The following is a 16,485-nucleotide window of genomic DNA, read 5'->3' as shown; positions in this document are numbered from 1 at the left end:
GCCACGCCTCAAATGTGGAGTGCAGCGCGACAGATCTTCCTCATGCCGGCAGGTTGCATGGCTGGCGAGTGTCCGTCCTCCAGTGGAGCTCGCGTCCATGATTCTGCAGTTCTGATTTAAACAATTCTCAAACCAAGGGGCCAGCAGAACCATGGAGTGTCTATGGTTATAACGGGGGCCTCCCTCCTTGAGGGACCGGCAAAAGGGGGTGTCTGTCTGTAAATACTTGACAACGCTTTGTATAGATTGTTGCACTGTCTTCTCCCCCCCCCCCCCACTTCCTTCCCTCTTTACAATAGGTCGGTTCCCCTTTTGATGTGGGTTCCTCACACAACAGGAGAGAATTCTCTGTCTTGAAACAGGATTTTTTTTTTAAACCCCAACAGCTAAGTAGGAGGCGAGGGAAGCGTCAGACGCTACCCTCCAGCCACTTGTATTGGCTTAGTGCCATGTAGACTGGCCTCCCTGGCAAGAGGGGCTGTGTGAAAGGTGCAGGAGACAAGGGAGCCGTGGGGACTCCACACCAAGCAGGCTCTGCCTTGATCCCTCTTGCCTTGGGTTTCGACAGGGGTCTGGAGTCTGCGAGTGGCACAGTGGCTCACGGCAAGTTTAACCCTGAGCTAGTTTCTGTGTGTTGGGCGTCCGTGTGTTCCCCACCCCCGGAGCCGTCATTTGGGAGGAGAGGGGAGCGCGGTGCCGGAGGTTCCTGGAGGCTCTTGGCCTCATCTTTAGAGGAAAGTCAGCCAGTCTCATTGATAAAAGGCCCGGGGGGGCTGACTTCCCCTGTGCTCAAGGGAGAAAGGTGAGATGCGGCCCCTCTCAGACCTGGTTGTTCGGGGTCACTGGAGAGCCCTGAGCTGGCCCTGTTCTGTGCTCAACTTTTCCCCTCTGGGGCCCCTGCCCTCAAGCCCCTGGGGAAGAGCCGTGTGCCAGGCCCCCTGGATTTAGGTGGGGCAGTGACTCAGACTGCAGATGTCCAAGGGATACGGCAGTGAAGAAACAGCCACGTGGTGCCTGCAGCTGCCTGGGACTGACCCTGGGAGCCTGGCTACCCAAAGAGTCCAATCTCTCCCCGTCCGGCGGACAGACCTGTCTGCTACTCTCTGATCTAAGCTCACCGGGTCCAGCTGGTGCCTGACCCTCCCTAGAGGGATTTGCTGCAGCTAAGCAGCTGCTCTGACATGCACATCCTTCCTCAATGCTAGCTGGCTGCCCCAGCCGGAGTGCAGACCGGGCGTTCTGGTGATGGTGCAGAGAGAGCCAAAGGGCCTGGCCGCTCGTTGCTCGCACTCAACGTGTGTGGGAGAGACGAGGTCCTGGTACCAAGTGAGATCTGCTGGAACGGTCCCTCCCTGTTTTGCAGCATCTGCCCGATTGCAGCCCGGAGGGCTCCCAGCTGGCTCGAATGTGCCGCGTTGTGCTAGCTCAGCTGATCGTCGGCACAACGCGGCAGTCAAGAGGCGGCTCGGTCGGCAAGGAAAGCCTTTGCCGACCGATCCCTTATGCCACCTGAAACGAGGTTTACAGGATCAGTCAGCAGAGGCTTTCCTTGCCGCCCAATCCGCGTCTTGACTCGCGTGCTGTGCCGACAATCAGTTGAGCTGGCACATCGCGGCGGCCATTTTTATGTTAATGAAGCGGGGATATTTAAATCCCTGCTTCATTGACTGTTGGGTAATCTAATTTACATGCCGTTGATACCCTTAGTATCAGGGGCACCAGCACGGGGAGGGTGGGCGGGGTCGGGGGGTGGAAACAGGCGACATCCTGGGAGCCTGCATGTAACCATGGGCTCATCAGTGAACCATGTATACGGTTACACATCCCTGGGGCGGAGGGTATTGACCAAATTCTGCTCCCTTGAAGTCCATGGCAACTCCGAGGCGATTCAGTCCGTGTTTTCCAGGTGCTGTGTTTTCATTTGCTGGAGCCGCCCCGGATGGAGTTTGCCTCCGTTCCAGCCCCAGGTTCAGAACCGCACGGTGGAGGTTCCTGCGTCCTCTTGCTGGAGTCGGGCACCTAGCGATGGGAGGGACTTGCCCCGGTGCAGTACGTGTTGGCACTCCTGCACCTAGTACCTGGCAGCTGCCGCCGTGCTGCGTGCTCGGGGCGTTCTGAAACGTCACCCCACAGCAGGGATGGCGCTTGGAGGGCGGGGCCCTCCCAGCAAACTGAGCCCCAGCAAACTGAGCTGAGGCAGCATCTTGAGTGGAGCTTGGGAACTGGGCTGTGCTACAAGGGAGCGGTCCTGGTGGGGGGTATCGGTGGTGCAGACCGCCTGGGTCATGCCCGGGAGAGACCGGGCAATCGGTCACCTCGCTAGGAAGTTCCCCGCTTGCTCGGGGGTGGCTTGTGTGGGAGCCTGGTAGCAGGCCAGAGGTGATGTCTGGGGCTTGCCCGCCCTAGCAAAGATTTGCTGGCATAGCTGTCCTAGCGTAGATACGGAGTGTACCAGGGTGTCTCCTGGCGCAGCTGTTCCCTGAGACCGGAGCTATGCTGGCATAAGAGCGCGCTTGCCAGCATAGCTCATGTCTCGTGTCTGCAACACTCGGGTTTATACCAGCACAAAAGTCAGAGCCCTAACCCGCCCTGCGATGCCAAGAACCAGTTAAGTGGAGACCAGACCTTAGGTGTGAATGTATCGTCCCTGCTCCCAGGGCTGGTACAGCGGGGGGGGTTTCAAACATTTTTTTCTACTAACCCGGTAGAAGAATTGTTGACCCAACATAATTTGACTGGAGCGCAGACTCTGGTGTGGGGCTGAGGATGGAGCTTTGGGGTGCAGGAGGGGCTCCGGCTTTGGGGGGGCGCACGACTGGGGCAGGAGGGGCTTACGTCAAGCGGCTCCCGGTCAATGGTGCAGTGGGAAGGCTAAAGCAGCTTCCCGCCTCTCCTGGCACCACAGACCATGCTGTGCCCCAGAAACAGCCCGCAGCCAATGGGCGTGTGGAGCTAGTGCTTGGGGCAGAGGCGGTGCGGGGAGTCCTGTGTGCTCTTCCGCCCCTCACCTAGGAGCTGGGCCTGCTGCCGGCTGCTTCTGAAGCACATCGCAGTCTGCGATGCAGGGCAGGCAGAGAGCTGCCTTAGCACCCCCGCTGCTCACCTGATCCCCCCACAGCAGCGAGCCCCAGCGCCTGATGTTGCACGGCCCCTCGTTTAAAACTGCTGGGCTACAGTGAAATTCTGTGAGGATTTCCTCAGGCCCTCCCTTCCCTCCCCCGCCCCCCCAGTCCGTCCGTGACCATTCTCGCCTGAAACAAAAAGGTGGAGTTCCCGCCTGGTGCTCAGCGATCAAATCCGGCATCTCTGCAGGAGTCTGTCCTGCTGCCGTCTCCTCGGCACATGACCCGCCGCTTCCACGACAAGCGTGTTGGCCCCTGCGGGGGAGGACACAGGGTGTTGCTGGCCCGAGGAATGGGGAAGTCTTTCAAGTGGCGCTGCATGTGCCCTTATGCACGCTCCAGTCTGAGAGATCGGAGGCTGTTGGGAACGGGATTCACCTGGCTCGGGGCTGCCGGATTCAGAGGATGCGCCGTGCTGCTGCTCCTGGGGGCAGGCTGCACGTGGGGAAAGCCGCCCTCCTTTCCCCACCGAGAGCTGGGTTTGGGCCCAGCCCGGGAGCAGGCTGGTGAAAAGTTCTGCGTCTCTGCCGCTCGCACCAAGAGGCTGGAACCTCCCCCACAGGCAGGGAAGAGCCTGTGGGCAGTGCACGAATGCCGGGCTGCTGGCAGACGCACAGGTGCCTTGCACAGTAGGAGTGGCCCACGAACGCTCGGATTCTTTCCATAGCCAGGCTGGACCGGGAGGTGTGCTGTAGGGGTGTTAAATATCGGTTCATTGAATAGTCGAGTAACCACATGAATTCTGATTGGTTACTCAGCTATTCTGTAGTCCGGGGGGGCGGGCAGCCAGTGTGCTCCGGCCCAACTCCGGAGGAGCCCCCTGCCACTCCACGCTGCTGCCTCTGTACCAGAGGCAGCAACGCGGGGTGCCAGGCGGGTGATGGTCCGCAAGGGGAACCAATTTAAAAACCAGCTCCCCTCACGGACTGGCTGCCTGGCACCCTGCATTGTTGCCTCTGATACAGAGGCAGCAGTGTGGGGTGGGTCTGAGCTTCCGGACCCAGCGCAAGCTGGAACTGAACCAGGCTGTCTGCCTGCCTGGCTCCTAATACACTTTAAATGTAGAGCTGCAGTGGGGGTAGGTCCTGGACCCAGCATGAGCCAGGACTGAGCCGGGTTGCCTGGTCACCTGGCTCCTAATGTACTTTAAATGCAGAACTGCAGCAAGGGTAGGTCCTAGACCTGGCACAAACGGGGGCTGAGCCAGGCTGCTGGCCAGCCTGCTAAAAACTTTACTGGGTTTGGGGGCGGATGCGTGTTGTCTATAGCAGTGTTTCTCAACCTTTTTTTTTTTTTTTTTTTTTAATACCCCTTTAAAAAATTTATAAGTACCCCCAGCACTTACAGTTTTCAGAGAGACAATATTTTTTTTACCATTGCAACACATTTGTTTAAACAACTTAATTGTAGCCGGGCGGGCGATGAAATTTTTGGGTGTAAAAAGTACACAAATAATAAAACCCTGTAAAACTTCCAACAAATTCAGTTTTCTCCAAATTTCAGGTGTTGATGTTACCCCCCCCTCCCCCAGACTTCTCTGGAGTACCCCCTAAGGGTACTCGTACCACTGGTTGAGAAACACTCGTCTATAGCCTGAATCTATAAGCTTTTGCTTGTCGGTTAATCGAGTGTGCTATTATATCCCTAGTGTCATCTGGGAAGTTTCCAGCACCTCTGCTTGGCTGGCTTCCCCTGATCTATTCAGAGGAGGAGGGGGAGGGAATAGGCAGGTGGGGGGAAGACTATTTCACCCCAATTTCTGAGTGGCCGGGATAAGGCATTTTTTGGAATTCTCTAGTGCTCTGTATGAGCCAGTCACGTTGCACCCTACGAGTAGCAAAAGGCCCCGTCGTCCTGCCTGTTCTCGTCCATCCTGCTGATGCCTACGAGGTGTGTGTGTGTGGGGGCCGGAGGAAGGTGTGTGCCAACCTGATGCCCCTTGGCAGAACCACAAATGCGTGAGAGGACCGGATGGCTAGGGCAGAATGAAATGATTCCCGTGTATGTAACTGGCTCCCTGATGCTGTAGAAATGCTGGCAGGCCCCGTCCAGAGCAGCTGTTCATTGCAGACGGGGAGGTGACTTGGTCCTGGCCTGGGTCTACCTGGGTTCTTCAGCACTGATCTTCTAGGACCATAGAGATCAAAACAAATGTGGCACTTAGTGGGAGGGTATCTAGGCTAGGAAGAGAAGTGATACAATGGAGTAACCCACCTGCTGCTCGTCAGGTCCGATGATTCCACTAATCCCCCCCCCCCTTTGGCCATCGGTTCATGGGGTGATCTGGAACCTTTGTGGCCACCCACCTGCTAGGGATGGTGCCAGCCGGCTGCAGGACACCTCGGAGGAAGGGGGTTGCGCTCATGACACAAGATCCATATTTTTGTTAGTCTCTCAGGTGCTGCAGGACAACTCGTTCTCCCCATTAGTCCCTGGCTTTCCTGTTAGCGTCCGCTGGCTGGAGGAGTTTTCCCGGCAGATGGGGAGGGGTTTGCAGCGTGCACGTCGGTGGGTTTTTGATCCGTTGGCCAGGCGATCGGTGTGACCCCTCGCTCTGTTTTGACTTTCAGAGAAAACCGGGAAGGTGCTGGGGGAATTCTGCCAGTTTTACGAGGACCAGTATGGAGTCGCGCTCTTCAACAGTATCCGGTATGAGATTGAGGGCAACGGAGGGCCGCAGTCCCAGCTGCTCCACCGCAAGGTAAGGGAGAAACGACTCCACAGACTTCCTCTGCGCATCGCCCTGTCCCGGGACCTCTGGCTCCGCTCTGCTCCAGGGGCCTGGCTTGGGTTGCCGCATGCAATGTGCCCTGCACTGTCTGTGCAGCCAGGATGCACAAATGGGCAGGGGCCACCGACCAAACAGTATCTGGGGCTGTTTGGCTCTCGGAGCTTTGTGCATGCACATTTGTAGCTGAAAGTGGCCTCCAGGTGAGGGGAGGCAGATGCCCGGGGGCCTGTCTGCTGTGGCTGATGGACTTGCTGAAGGCAGCAGGGCGTGTCCACAGTGATGGATTTATGCGGTGCCGGTGGAGCCAGCCTTCCTGGGGGCGGAACTAGAAACCCGGGGCCCGCTCAGGGAGAGCGCGGAGGTGGCAAACTCCACCTCTGTAGTAGGCAAACGTCAAGTTCTTCCAGCGCGGCAGAGCCCACAGAGAAGCGTAACTTTGGTTTGGCCACGGCTGCTCTGGCACGCTCTGCAGTCCCAGGGAAGCAGCGGCCTGGGAGCTGAATTTTTCCGCTGATGGCAGGGTGGGAAATAATTTTTGAAGGGGGGGGGGGGCCTTTCACACATTTCTGAAGTGGTTGTGGGCTGGCCCAGAAGGGGCGGGGCTTCGGGTGGAAGGGGCGGGGCCAGGAGGCCTTTTGTGGCCCCCCCCTGCAGACCCTGATTAGCCTGGGACCTAGGCGGGGGAGGGCGGCATGTGAAGTCTTTGCCCTGTGGTACCTAGAGAGAACCACCAGCGGTTTTGAACAGCTGGCAGTTCCTGCATGTGCCACATGCCCCTGGCCGGGGAGGAGACTTCGCATATTCCCCTTTGCATGCCCCCCGTCCCCAGGTCTCGATTGGCCTGGGAGCAGGGGAGCAGCAGGGTGTGCGTGGGCCGGATCAACCAGCTGGGCAGGCCAGATCCAGCCCGTGGGGGCTGCCTTGCCCGCCCCTGGCTTATGGGAGGTGTGTAAATGGGGAGGCAGAGGTGGTGGTAGAAACTCAGGGGTGGGGGGGTTAACATTCTAGCCTTAGCTCTTCTGTGACTCCCCTTCCAGGCCGGGCGCTGGGACGGGCTCTTCACCCGGCATTTGGCTCCCGCCCAAGCTCCAGCCTTGGCTTTCCCTTCCCGAGTGAGTCAAATGACTTAATTGTGGCTTTGTGCAAGGTGACTCATTTCCCCTAGCCACAGAGGGAGCCAATAGGCTCCTTGGAGAAAGGCAGGAGGTGCCCTGCGTTTCAGCCCTGCCTTGCCTTTTGCTGGGCGCCCTCGTGCGTCTGCACCCTAGTACCCAGGCATCTCCAACGCGCTGGGCCGTGGCAACACAGACGTTAGAGGAACGCACTGGGCAGAGAAGCGCATCTGAGAGACTTTCCCTCTGCTGGCCGTTTTGTGCCTGCTCCCTGCAACACGGGGCTATGGACAAGCTTTGGGGTGGGATTACGGACATGGAGAGCCAGAATGGGCCGATACAGCCGCTGCTCATGAACTTGGGAAGGGATATTAAATATCTTGTTTTGGGGCATAAGCCAGTCTCCCTGACTAGGGGTTAGGAGTCCTAATACTGGGGAGACGGATTCTCCCAGCTGACCCAAAGCAAGCAGTGTATGGAAGCACGAACTCCTGGCCAATGTCAGACCGGTACCGGGCCAGATGGATGTCGGGACTGACTATGTACGCAGGTTCCTATGTGCTGAGCCGCGCCCGTCATCTGATCCCTCCAACCTCCCATCCCCCTCATGTAAAATCATCCAGTTTCCAGGTGCAAATGTAGCTAGGGAAAGCCCTAGAGACCAACGCAGGAAGCTTTGCGCACCTAGCCCCTGCCAGTACTTACTAGCTACTTATTCTATAGATTAGGAATATTAGGAATCGTTAAAAAGGGGATAGAGAATAAGACAGGGAATATCTTATTGCCTCTGTATAAATCCACGGTACGCTCACATCTTGAATACTGCATACGGATGTGGTCACCTCAACTCACAAAAGATCTCTTGGCATTGGAAAAAGTTCAGAAAAGGGCAACAAAATTGATGAGGGATTTGGAATGGGCCCCCATATGAAGAGAGATTAAAAAGACTTGGACTTTTCAGCTTAGAAAAGAGAAGATTAAGAGAAGAGAGGCTAGGATAGGGATCTATAAAATCATGACAAGTATGGAGAGAGTGAATAAGGAAAAGTTATGTACTTGTTCCCATAACCTAAGAACTAGGGGTCACCAAATGAAATTAATAGGCAGCATGTTTAAGACCAAATGAAGTTTTTCTTCACACTGTGCACAGTCAGCCTGTGGAACTCCTTGCCAGAGGATGTTGTGAAGACCAGGACTTTCACAAGGTTCAAAAAAGAGCTAGATAAATTCATGGAGGTGAGGCCCATCAGTGGCTATTAGCCAGGATGGGCAGGAATGGTGCCCCTAGCCTCTTTGTTTATCCAACAGAGAGGGATCACGTGATGATCCCCTGTTCTGTTCACTCCCTCTGGGGCGCCTGGCCTTGGCCACTGTTGGCAGACTTAGATACTGGGCTAGATGGACCTTTGGTCTGACCCAGTGTGGCCGTTCTGATAGGTCACACTGAATTATTCCAGCAGCTAAAGACTTAATCTGGCGGTTTACTATAGGGCAAAGTTAATTAGCATAACGTGATGGGCTCGGAGGACCTAGATACAGTCCAGAAGGACACATTACTGCGGTGGGTACTAGCCTAACTGGCTCAGGTCTGGGCCTTACTCACAGGGACTTGTGTGCACCATGGATCTATTTGTATTGTAGCGCTGAGGGCTGCCGACCATGGGCCCGGCCCGTTGTGCTTGGAGCTGTACAAATGCAACAAAACTACCCCTGTGTCAAAGAACTAGCCCAAGTGGAGGTAGCGCTGGCCCTGCAGAGGCTGGGCACGTTGAGCAGACGGTGTAATCACCAGCACTGTGAGTCCCATCTCTTGTGCTACGTGAGCACCAGGAAGGCCTTGCACGTCCGGAGAATGGACCCCCTTGGGCTGTTGGCTGCTGCGGGATGTAATGGCTCGGGTCACACCCTCCTGCTTGGGCTGCTGCCTGAGACTGAATCTGGGTGATTTTGAAGATTCAAGCTCTTTGTTTCGTTTCCTCTCCGGCGGACGTTTTCCGGGAGGGGAGGGAGGAAGGGGGGAGCAATTGGGTTTCAGTGCTTCACCAGGTCAGTGGAGCCCCTCATCCTGTTGGCAGCTCAGACCTGGTCCCACTGCAGGGGGAAGAGAATGTGAACTTCAGCCGTAAACAAAGCGCCTGAGGCAGGAAATGCCAGGCTGTGCAGGGTTGACAGCCTTTGGGGAGAAGAGGGAAGGGAAATCACCCCCCCCCCCCGCCCCGAGCCTATAGTTCGGCTGGGGAAGGGTTAGTTTTGATTTCAGCTGGCATGTGGACTGCAGTGCTTCCAAGCCTGACCGTTACAAACATGGGCCGGGGGATTTATACTCGGGATACGGTGACTGTGGTGCAGCGCCTCCTGGCTCTGACACGCCGGCTCTGCTCCAGCTCCGGACCCTGGTGAGCTAAGCAGCATCTGCGAGAAACTCACGCCCATGGCTCACACGACTGAGCCCCATCCCTCGCCACGGGCTTTGTGGGGACCCTCTGAGGACCTGGCCAGCAGCTTCTGTGATCGCTAGAGAAATGAGATGAGAGTGTGATGGGCTGGACTTGGGGGCCCATTCGTCTCTTAGACATGCCGCTCCGCCAACGTCGGCATGAGAGAAGCACCCAGATTGCAGGATCTTTCCTTTGGCTCCGCCACGGACTTGCTGAGTGACCTTGGGCAAATCTCCCTCTGTCCCCAGCTGGCAGAGTGGCAGAGAACAGCCTCCTGGGGGTGTTTAGGTCTGTCTACATGGCCCCTCCCCTCCCACTGCTTCCCAACTGTTCCTGAAAGGGGGAAATGGGCCTTACCAGGGGCCAAAGGGGGCTCGGGGCCTGCAAAGCATGTTGGGCGGCAGCGGCCGGTCTGGTTACTCTCTTGAGCGTCTGTTTGGTGATGGCCGTTCACGCTAAACGGGAACCGGCTTTGCTGGGGTGGAGTGTCCCTTCCGCGGCCGTGCCCCCTGCGACGGCTTGTGTGTAGCGCACGGAAGGCTGCCGCTGGTAGTGCCTTGGCCAGAGTTATCCGGAGTTATGGGGAGCCGCTCTGCAACTCTCCCCTCACCCCAGGGCAGGTACTTCCTGGGCTCCCTCTGCAGCCGCAGCGCAAGGTGAAGCTGGAGGAACCGCTTCTCTGCAGGGGCTTCCAGATTCGAGCAGTCGCTTCAGTCAGCCGTGTGCTAGAGCGACAGGTTGGACCTCCCAAAACCGGGACTCTCATATCCAGCAGGACCACGGGTGTCCCAGGACCAGGGAGTCCTGGCGGCTCGGAGCCCAGTGGGGCTGGGGTTGGAGCCCCAATAGCGTAGCAGGGGCCCCTGCACCCCCAGTAGCAGAGCCGGGGACACGGCAGCCGTGGTGGGATTGGTAGCGTGGCTGGAGCCAGGGACACGGCAGCCCCAGTAGTGGGGCTGGAGCCAGGGCAGTCCAGACTGCCAGGGCCACAGCAGCACGGCAGGGGGCAGCTAGGGGCAGCAGCAGGGAGGGAAGGTGGTTTGGGGAGCTGGTAGCAGGAAACCTCCTCTGGTCTGGCAAATTCCCTCGTTCGGGACCGGTTGTCCCCAGAGTGCCGGACCAGAGAGGTCCATCCTGTACTGTAACTTCCAATTGCTGCTGGGAACCTCTCCTCTCCTGGCCCTTTGCCTCTTCATTTCTTCCCCTCTGTTCTCCTTGCCCCTGCTGTTGGGGGCTTCCCCATAGCTCTGTATAGCACCCTGAGGCCCGGCCATGTTGATGGGAACTCTCAGCACCTCGTGGTAAATCTTGGCGAGCTTCTGATGGGCAGTGGAAGCTGGTGGGGGCTAGCTTGGACATTGGCGTCAACATGGCAGGCCTTGTACTGTGATCAGCAGAGTGCCCGCAGCTGGTAACGTGTTTCTCTTGGTGGTGCACATCTGCACAGGCCTTGGTGTAAGCAACAAAATTTATTCCACAATTGGAACACTGCAATACACAATCTCATAGGTGAGGGGAGCATCGAGCCCAGGTGACTCGGAAACACCCCTACTCTTACTGAAAGCATTGTGGGATCTTTAAAGTCAGGAGTCAGAGTAAATGAGACACTCGCGTTTTGATCAGGGCTCCAGCTTACATGGGTGTAAAGTCTCCACAGAAGTCTGTGGATGACACCAGTGAGAGATCAGAATCGAACCCCAAATAAGCACATTGTGCTGAATGTCCAGTACTGTAATGCGGCCAGCTCTGGGGTGAAGCACAAGCACCTAACGGCACACTATACACCCGCGTTCCCTGCAAGCGGAGCTTTGGGTGGCCATGCAGGAGAGCTCTGGGTGCAGGTCCACGTTCCAGGCCACTCAGTGGGTGTGCTAAGCAAAATAGCATTCACAAGTGCTGGCCCCATCACCCACCACCCTCCCATACAGCCAGGCCTCCCAGGGAGCGCTGCTGAAAGGTCGCCGGTGTCGTCAGTCCCCGCTCGCAGCTGGGGAATGTCTGAGAAACGGAAGCGAGTCACGGAGGTCAGGGACACGGGGTGACTTTCCAACCAGATGACTGTCAATAGGACATTCCGCTGCTGAGCTGCGGCAGGGACATTGGCTTCGTCTCGTCTGGCTGCTGCGGGGCCAGAGGACCCACCCATGTCGGGTTCCAGGGGCGATTGCTGGCTCGTGGAGCCAAATCCTCGGCCTGATCCTGAATGGTGCTGAGTAGCCCTCGCTCCTGGTGCAGGGAGATTCCCCCGCCCCGGTACATGGAGCAGCACGTGCAGTCGGCTCTTCCTGCGCCGAGGCAGAATCGGCAGGACTCGGCGCCCGCAGCCAGGGCCAGGCACATGGGCACAGGAGGTGCCGAACGCTGCGCTGAGCCCTTGACACTCTGGCCCCACGTCTGCCCCACTTCCTGCCTCTAGCTTGCTGCTGTGCCTTGGCTACCGGTGACGGAGTGAGGCAAGGAGGGGACCCCTCCTGGAAGCAAGAGGGTTTGGTGGACGAACACCCTTCCCCTTCCTGCCAGGCACCCACTGGAGCAGTTTGAGTTTCTCAGCTCTCTCCGCCTCTCATGCTTTTGATCGCTGGGGCTGGGCAGCCCCTCCCTGCTTCAGGAGGCAGGGTGGATGAATGTCTCTCTCCTTGACAGGAAGGCCTTGCTAAATGGAAACTGCAAGGAGCAGGGTGGAGCGGGGAGTGAAACTGAGCTGTCCTATCCTGCGTTCGTAACTTGCCTTTTAAGTTTGGATCAAAGCCCAGCGGGATCACCTGAGCTCGGTATCTCTGATTAGGGGAAGGGAAGGGGCAGCCTTGGCCCTAAACCCTTTTCCAGGAAGAGGGGGCGTTGGGAAGCTTCTGCTGACTCACCAGGGCAGGCGGCTTGTTACCCCACCTCGATAATAAAGGCATGAGGATAGGGGATGAGCTGAGTGGCCCTGAGGGAGGAACCTTCTGAGCAGGCAGTAGCAGACTTATTTCTGCTACTTCTGGGTTGAGCTTATTTCTGTCTATGAAGCTGGTTCCCAGGCAGGGAGGGAGTTTGGACTCTGCGTGTTTGCTGAGGAGGCGGGAAAAGGCATCTGCCCCGGCGGGGGTGTGAAAGTAGATGGGGATGAGAATTGCAGCTTGAGAGTAGGACTTTGTGGGAACCGGGTTCCTTAGGGTGTGTCGATGGTGCCATGTAGATGAGGCTGATGGGCAGAGGGAAACGAAGCCGCGATTTAAATAATTCATTTAAATTTAAATGGCTGCCGCACTGAGCCGACAAACAGCTGATCAGCTGTTTGTCGGCTCAGCGCGCTAGTCTGGACGCTCCTGTGCCGACCTGAAGGCCCTTTATCGACCTCCCCGTTATGCCTCGTAGGATGAGGTTTACCGGGGAGGTCGATAAAGGGCTTTCATGTCGACAGCGGGGCAGTCTGGACACTCCCATCTGCCGACAAACAGCTTGTCGGCAGAGCGGGGCAGCCATTTAAATTTAAATGAAGCCGCGATTATTTAAATCGCGGCTTCGTTTCCCTTTGCCGAACAAACATCTATAGGGCTCCGTCGATGGAGCCATGTAGTTTAGACGTACTCTTAGAGCCTGGCTGCAGCCATGCTGCTGTGCCCCAGCTCTGGTCATGGCTGCTGGCTGTTTGCCTGGACCGCCTGACTCCCTCCGGCCGGGACCGTGAGGGTTCACGATGGCAGTGTGTGGGCAGGCGGGGGCAGAGAAAGTGGCCAACCCGGGAGCTGCCGGAGCTTGGCCAGGGCACAGCTGTGGCTCTGATCTGATCTGCCCTGCCCGGAGGCTGGGAGACGTGTTTTCCGACAAGTGGTTGGGTTCAATGTACCTGCAAGTAATCCAGGAGTGTCCTCCTTGTTCCGAGAGCTGAGAGGCTCTTTATAAGTATGGGCAAGCCAGCCGCCCCTTCTCCTGTTGCCACGGGCGCTGGGAAAATGAGCAGAAGCAGCACATGCCCAGCTGCTGTGCACGCGAGAGGGATCCTGTGGGGCAGGTGCCAGGCCAACTGTGCTGACGAATGAATAAATACGGCTTCTCCTCCTGTCCCTGGTTCAGCATCCTTGCTTGCTGGGTCTCCGTACCTCCTGGCTGCTCTCGTCCCCTCTGCCAGGAGACGTTCTCCTGGGGAACCAGTGACCTCTTTCCAGAACTCCCTTCATCTCCAACTTTATTTTATTTTTTTACTTCACAACCTAGCTGCTGCTTTTGGCTCATCGTGGGATACGGAGAAACTCGTTAATGATTGTCAGCTATTAGGGCTATAGGGGAAGATCTCGATCTCAGCCCACACGTGCAGGGTCTGGTGCCCCTCCCGTAGGCTGAACACTGAGACCCACGAAGACATTGCCGAGCTGTTCAAAAGGAGGTTTAACTCCCATTTGTCTCTGGAAATTGCCTGGCTGGCCAGTGCTCCTGCATCGACTGTACGTGCACATCCCGACCGAGGGCTTGTGTTCATGGCCGTGCTGCATTGGCCCTGCCGTGCTGATGCAGCGCCTCTGATGGAGACGCATTACGACAATGGGAGACCATCTCCCACACAGATGGGCCAGCTGCGGGCTCCGCGGGTGAGAGGGACGTCGCTCGGGGAGGCGTGTTTCACCTGTGAGCGTGTGATTTGCATCGGCTGAAGAGGCCGTGTACACCTCCGGGGCCGGAGATCCCAATGGGTGGTTTGGTCAGGAAGGCTGGAGCCAGCTCTGTTGAAACACTGCCCGTGAGCTGCAGCGCTGACCCTGTGGCGGGTGGGCTGGGAGTGCCTGTTGCCAGCACTTGGCAGAGCGGTACAAACTGGAAAGCCCAGACACAGCGGGGCCTGAGTCTGTCTTAGTCCCTTCCGGCAGCTCCTGCTTAGGCTGAGGTCCAGCTGGGGCCTTGGGTTATCTCTCCTGTATGCCCACCCGCTCCCTCAGTAGGAGGAAGCATGTCAGGGTCAGGCCCAGGACTGGAGGTCGGTGCCTACGTCTGTGACTTTAGGAGACTTCCCCAAGCAGGCGCTCTGCCTCCGTGTCCCCCATTCTGATTCCGAAAGTGTTCACAAGGCGCTTGGAGACTCTGGGAGGTCTTGCTATTTGGGGGCCTTTGGAAAGGCCTCCCCCATCCCCCAAAGTCCTTAAACTGCCCCCTCCACTCGCCAGCATCTGCCTCCTTCCCATCCCTGTTCCGGTGCATTAGTTCGAATCAAGGGGTTTGATTCGAACTAACGTGTCCCCAAGCGCATTCCCTGGCAAGTGGAATAGCGCGTGGGCAAGGTTATACTCATGAAGCACGGGATATTTAAATCCCCACTTTATTAGCAATTTCAGTCGGCTACATTTGCATCCCTAGTTCGAACGGGGAAGCAAGTATAGAGACGTGCCCTAGACTCCCACGAGGAACAGTGTTATTAGCTGGGTTGTAGCTGCCCAGAATGATGGGGTTCAAACAGAAGCCATTTCCCCTGCTTGCCACCTCCCCGCCTCTTGGCTTCTGCTCCCTCCATCTTCCTGTGCGCCTCTGGGTGCTGGATCACTCCTATGGGGAGGGGAGGACTGGCCACATCTGGGAGCAGGTGCGTCTCATGAATGTAGGTCGGAAGATGCTCCGGGCTGGGATTACGCGCTGGCAGAGACCGTTCAGGAGGAACTGATGCTAGAACGCAGCTCTCAGATCCTTGGGACGTAGGTTCCTGCTGAACTGCGTGGCTGCACAGCCTCCCACGAAGCCCCATGCGGGCGCTCAGGCTGCAGTAGGGAGAGAGGCTTCTCCCAAGCCCTGAAGCTGTCACGGCCAGTGGAGAGGTAACTGCAGCACAGAGCTGCTGAAAGCAGGGGAGGGGGGCCCCTCCGCTTCTCCCCAAGGGCTGCCTTGACTTCCCTCCCTTGTAGTCTGACCTGCTGGCTTTGAGGTAAGCCTCGTGCCAGCTCTCAGAGGCAAGCGCTGAACCCGGCTGCCTTCTCCAAGGGGGTCTGGTGCATCCGCCTCTGCGCCACGGGGCCTGTCTGGATGTTTGTGTCCAGCTGGGGCTGGCCTCAGCCTGCGCAGGGCATCTGCTGTCTGACTGCTGGGGTTTTAAAGGGACATCACCCGCATGCATCTCCTTCGCCCCTCCTTTCTTCAGTGCCAGCCCGACCTCAGAGTGGCTTTCAGGGTGGTGCTCTGAGCACAGACTGACAAGCTGCCTTGCTAAGGATACTTCCCCACCCCTGACTTCCCCCCCCCCCCCCTCCCCTGATAGCTTCTCATCCCATTCCTGCGTGGGGGTGTGAAGGACCTTGTTCCAAGGGCATGTGCAGACTGGGGAGCTCTGGCTGAATGTCCTTTTACATAGTCCAGGTACCAGACCTTGGCTTTCCATGCCCTTCTCTTCCCCGCTCTCTCCCCCCTCCCCCCCGGACTTTTAATCCTTGTTACTGTCTAAACCCCACTTGTTTGCCTTCTGCCTTGTGATTAGCTTACCATTCGCTTGTGTAATGGTTGAGGGGAGAGAGCTCAGTGGTTTGAGCATTGGCCTGCTAAATCCAGGGTTGTGAGTTCAATCCTTGCGGAGGCCATTTAAGGATTTGGGGCAAAAATTTGTTAGGGGTGGTACTTGGTCCTGCTGTGAAGGCAGGGGACTGGACTCAATGACCTTTCCTTCCATTTCTAGGAGATAGGCAATCTCCATTAATTTAAATTTATTCTTGCTACCCGCCTATTTGAATTGGTCCCCTCTTTTCACTGTATTTTCTAATTACGCTTTTCTTCCAAGTGCCTGGGAAAAGTGGCCGAACTGCATGACACATTTTTTAACTGACTTAGTCAGTTCTGTTTGTTGTTGCTACAAAACCCAGGTTAATGACTTAGCAGGAATGTTGATTGCTGGAGCAAGCTTGTGGACAAGGAAACAGGACAGCTAGGTTCCTTTTATGGCGTCGCCGTGGTCTAGCTGTGTGACTACAGGCAAGTCTCTTAAGGAGCACTGTCAACTTAACCGTTACGCTTTTGATCTGAAATTTTATACCTACTATCAGTAGAGGCAAGACCCAGGATACTGGAACTGAAAGAGGAGAGAGACACTTCTTTGTCTTTGTGGAGGCTGATCTATTTTGCCCTATAAATAT

The 16,485-nt window shown here is 56.9% G+C and overlaps 1 protein-coding gene across 1 annotated transcript in view; it reads left to right on the top strand.

Annotated features, from left to right (window-relative positions):
• Positions 1–16,485, top strand: part of NIBAN2 (niban apoptosis regulator 2) — an 85,380-nt gene that overhangs the window by 35,517 nt on the left and 33,378 nt on the right. The window contains exon 2 of the mRNA XM_075905812.2: positions 5,693–5,823. Coding sequence (XP_075761927.2) covers positions 5,693–5,823 — 131 coding nt within the window. The remainder of the gene's footprint in view (positions 1–5,692; positions 5,824–16,485) is intronic.

This window comes from Pelodiscus sinensis, chromosome 23, assembly GCF_052426305.1.
Source record: "Pelodiscus sinensis isolate ZL-2025 chromosome 23, ASM5242630v1, whole genome shotgun sequence".
Classification (NCBI taxonomy): domain Eukaryota; kingdom Metazoa; phylum Chordata; order Testudines; family Trionychidae; genus Pelodiscus; species Pelodiscus sinensis.
Note: the sequence above shows the minus strand (reverse complement) of the source record. Positions and strands in the feature narration are given on the sequence as shown.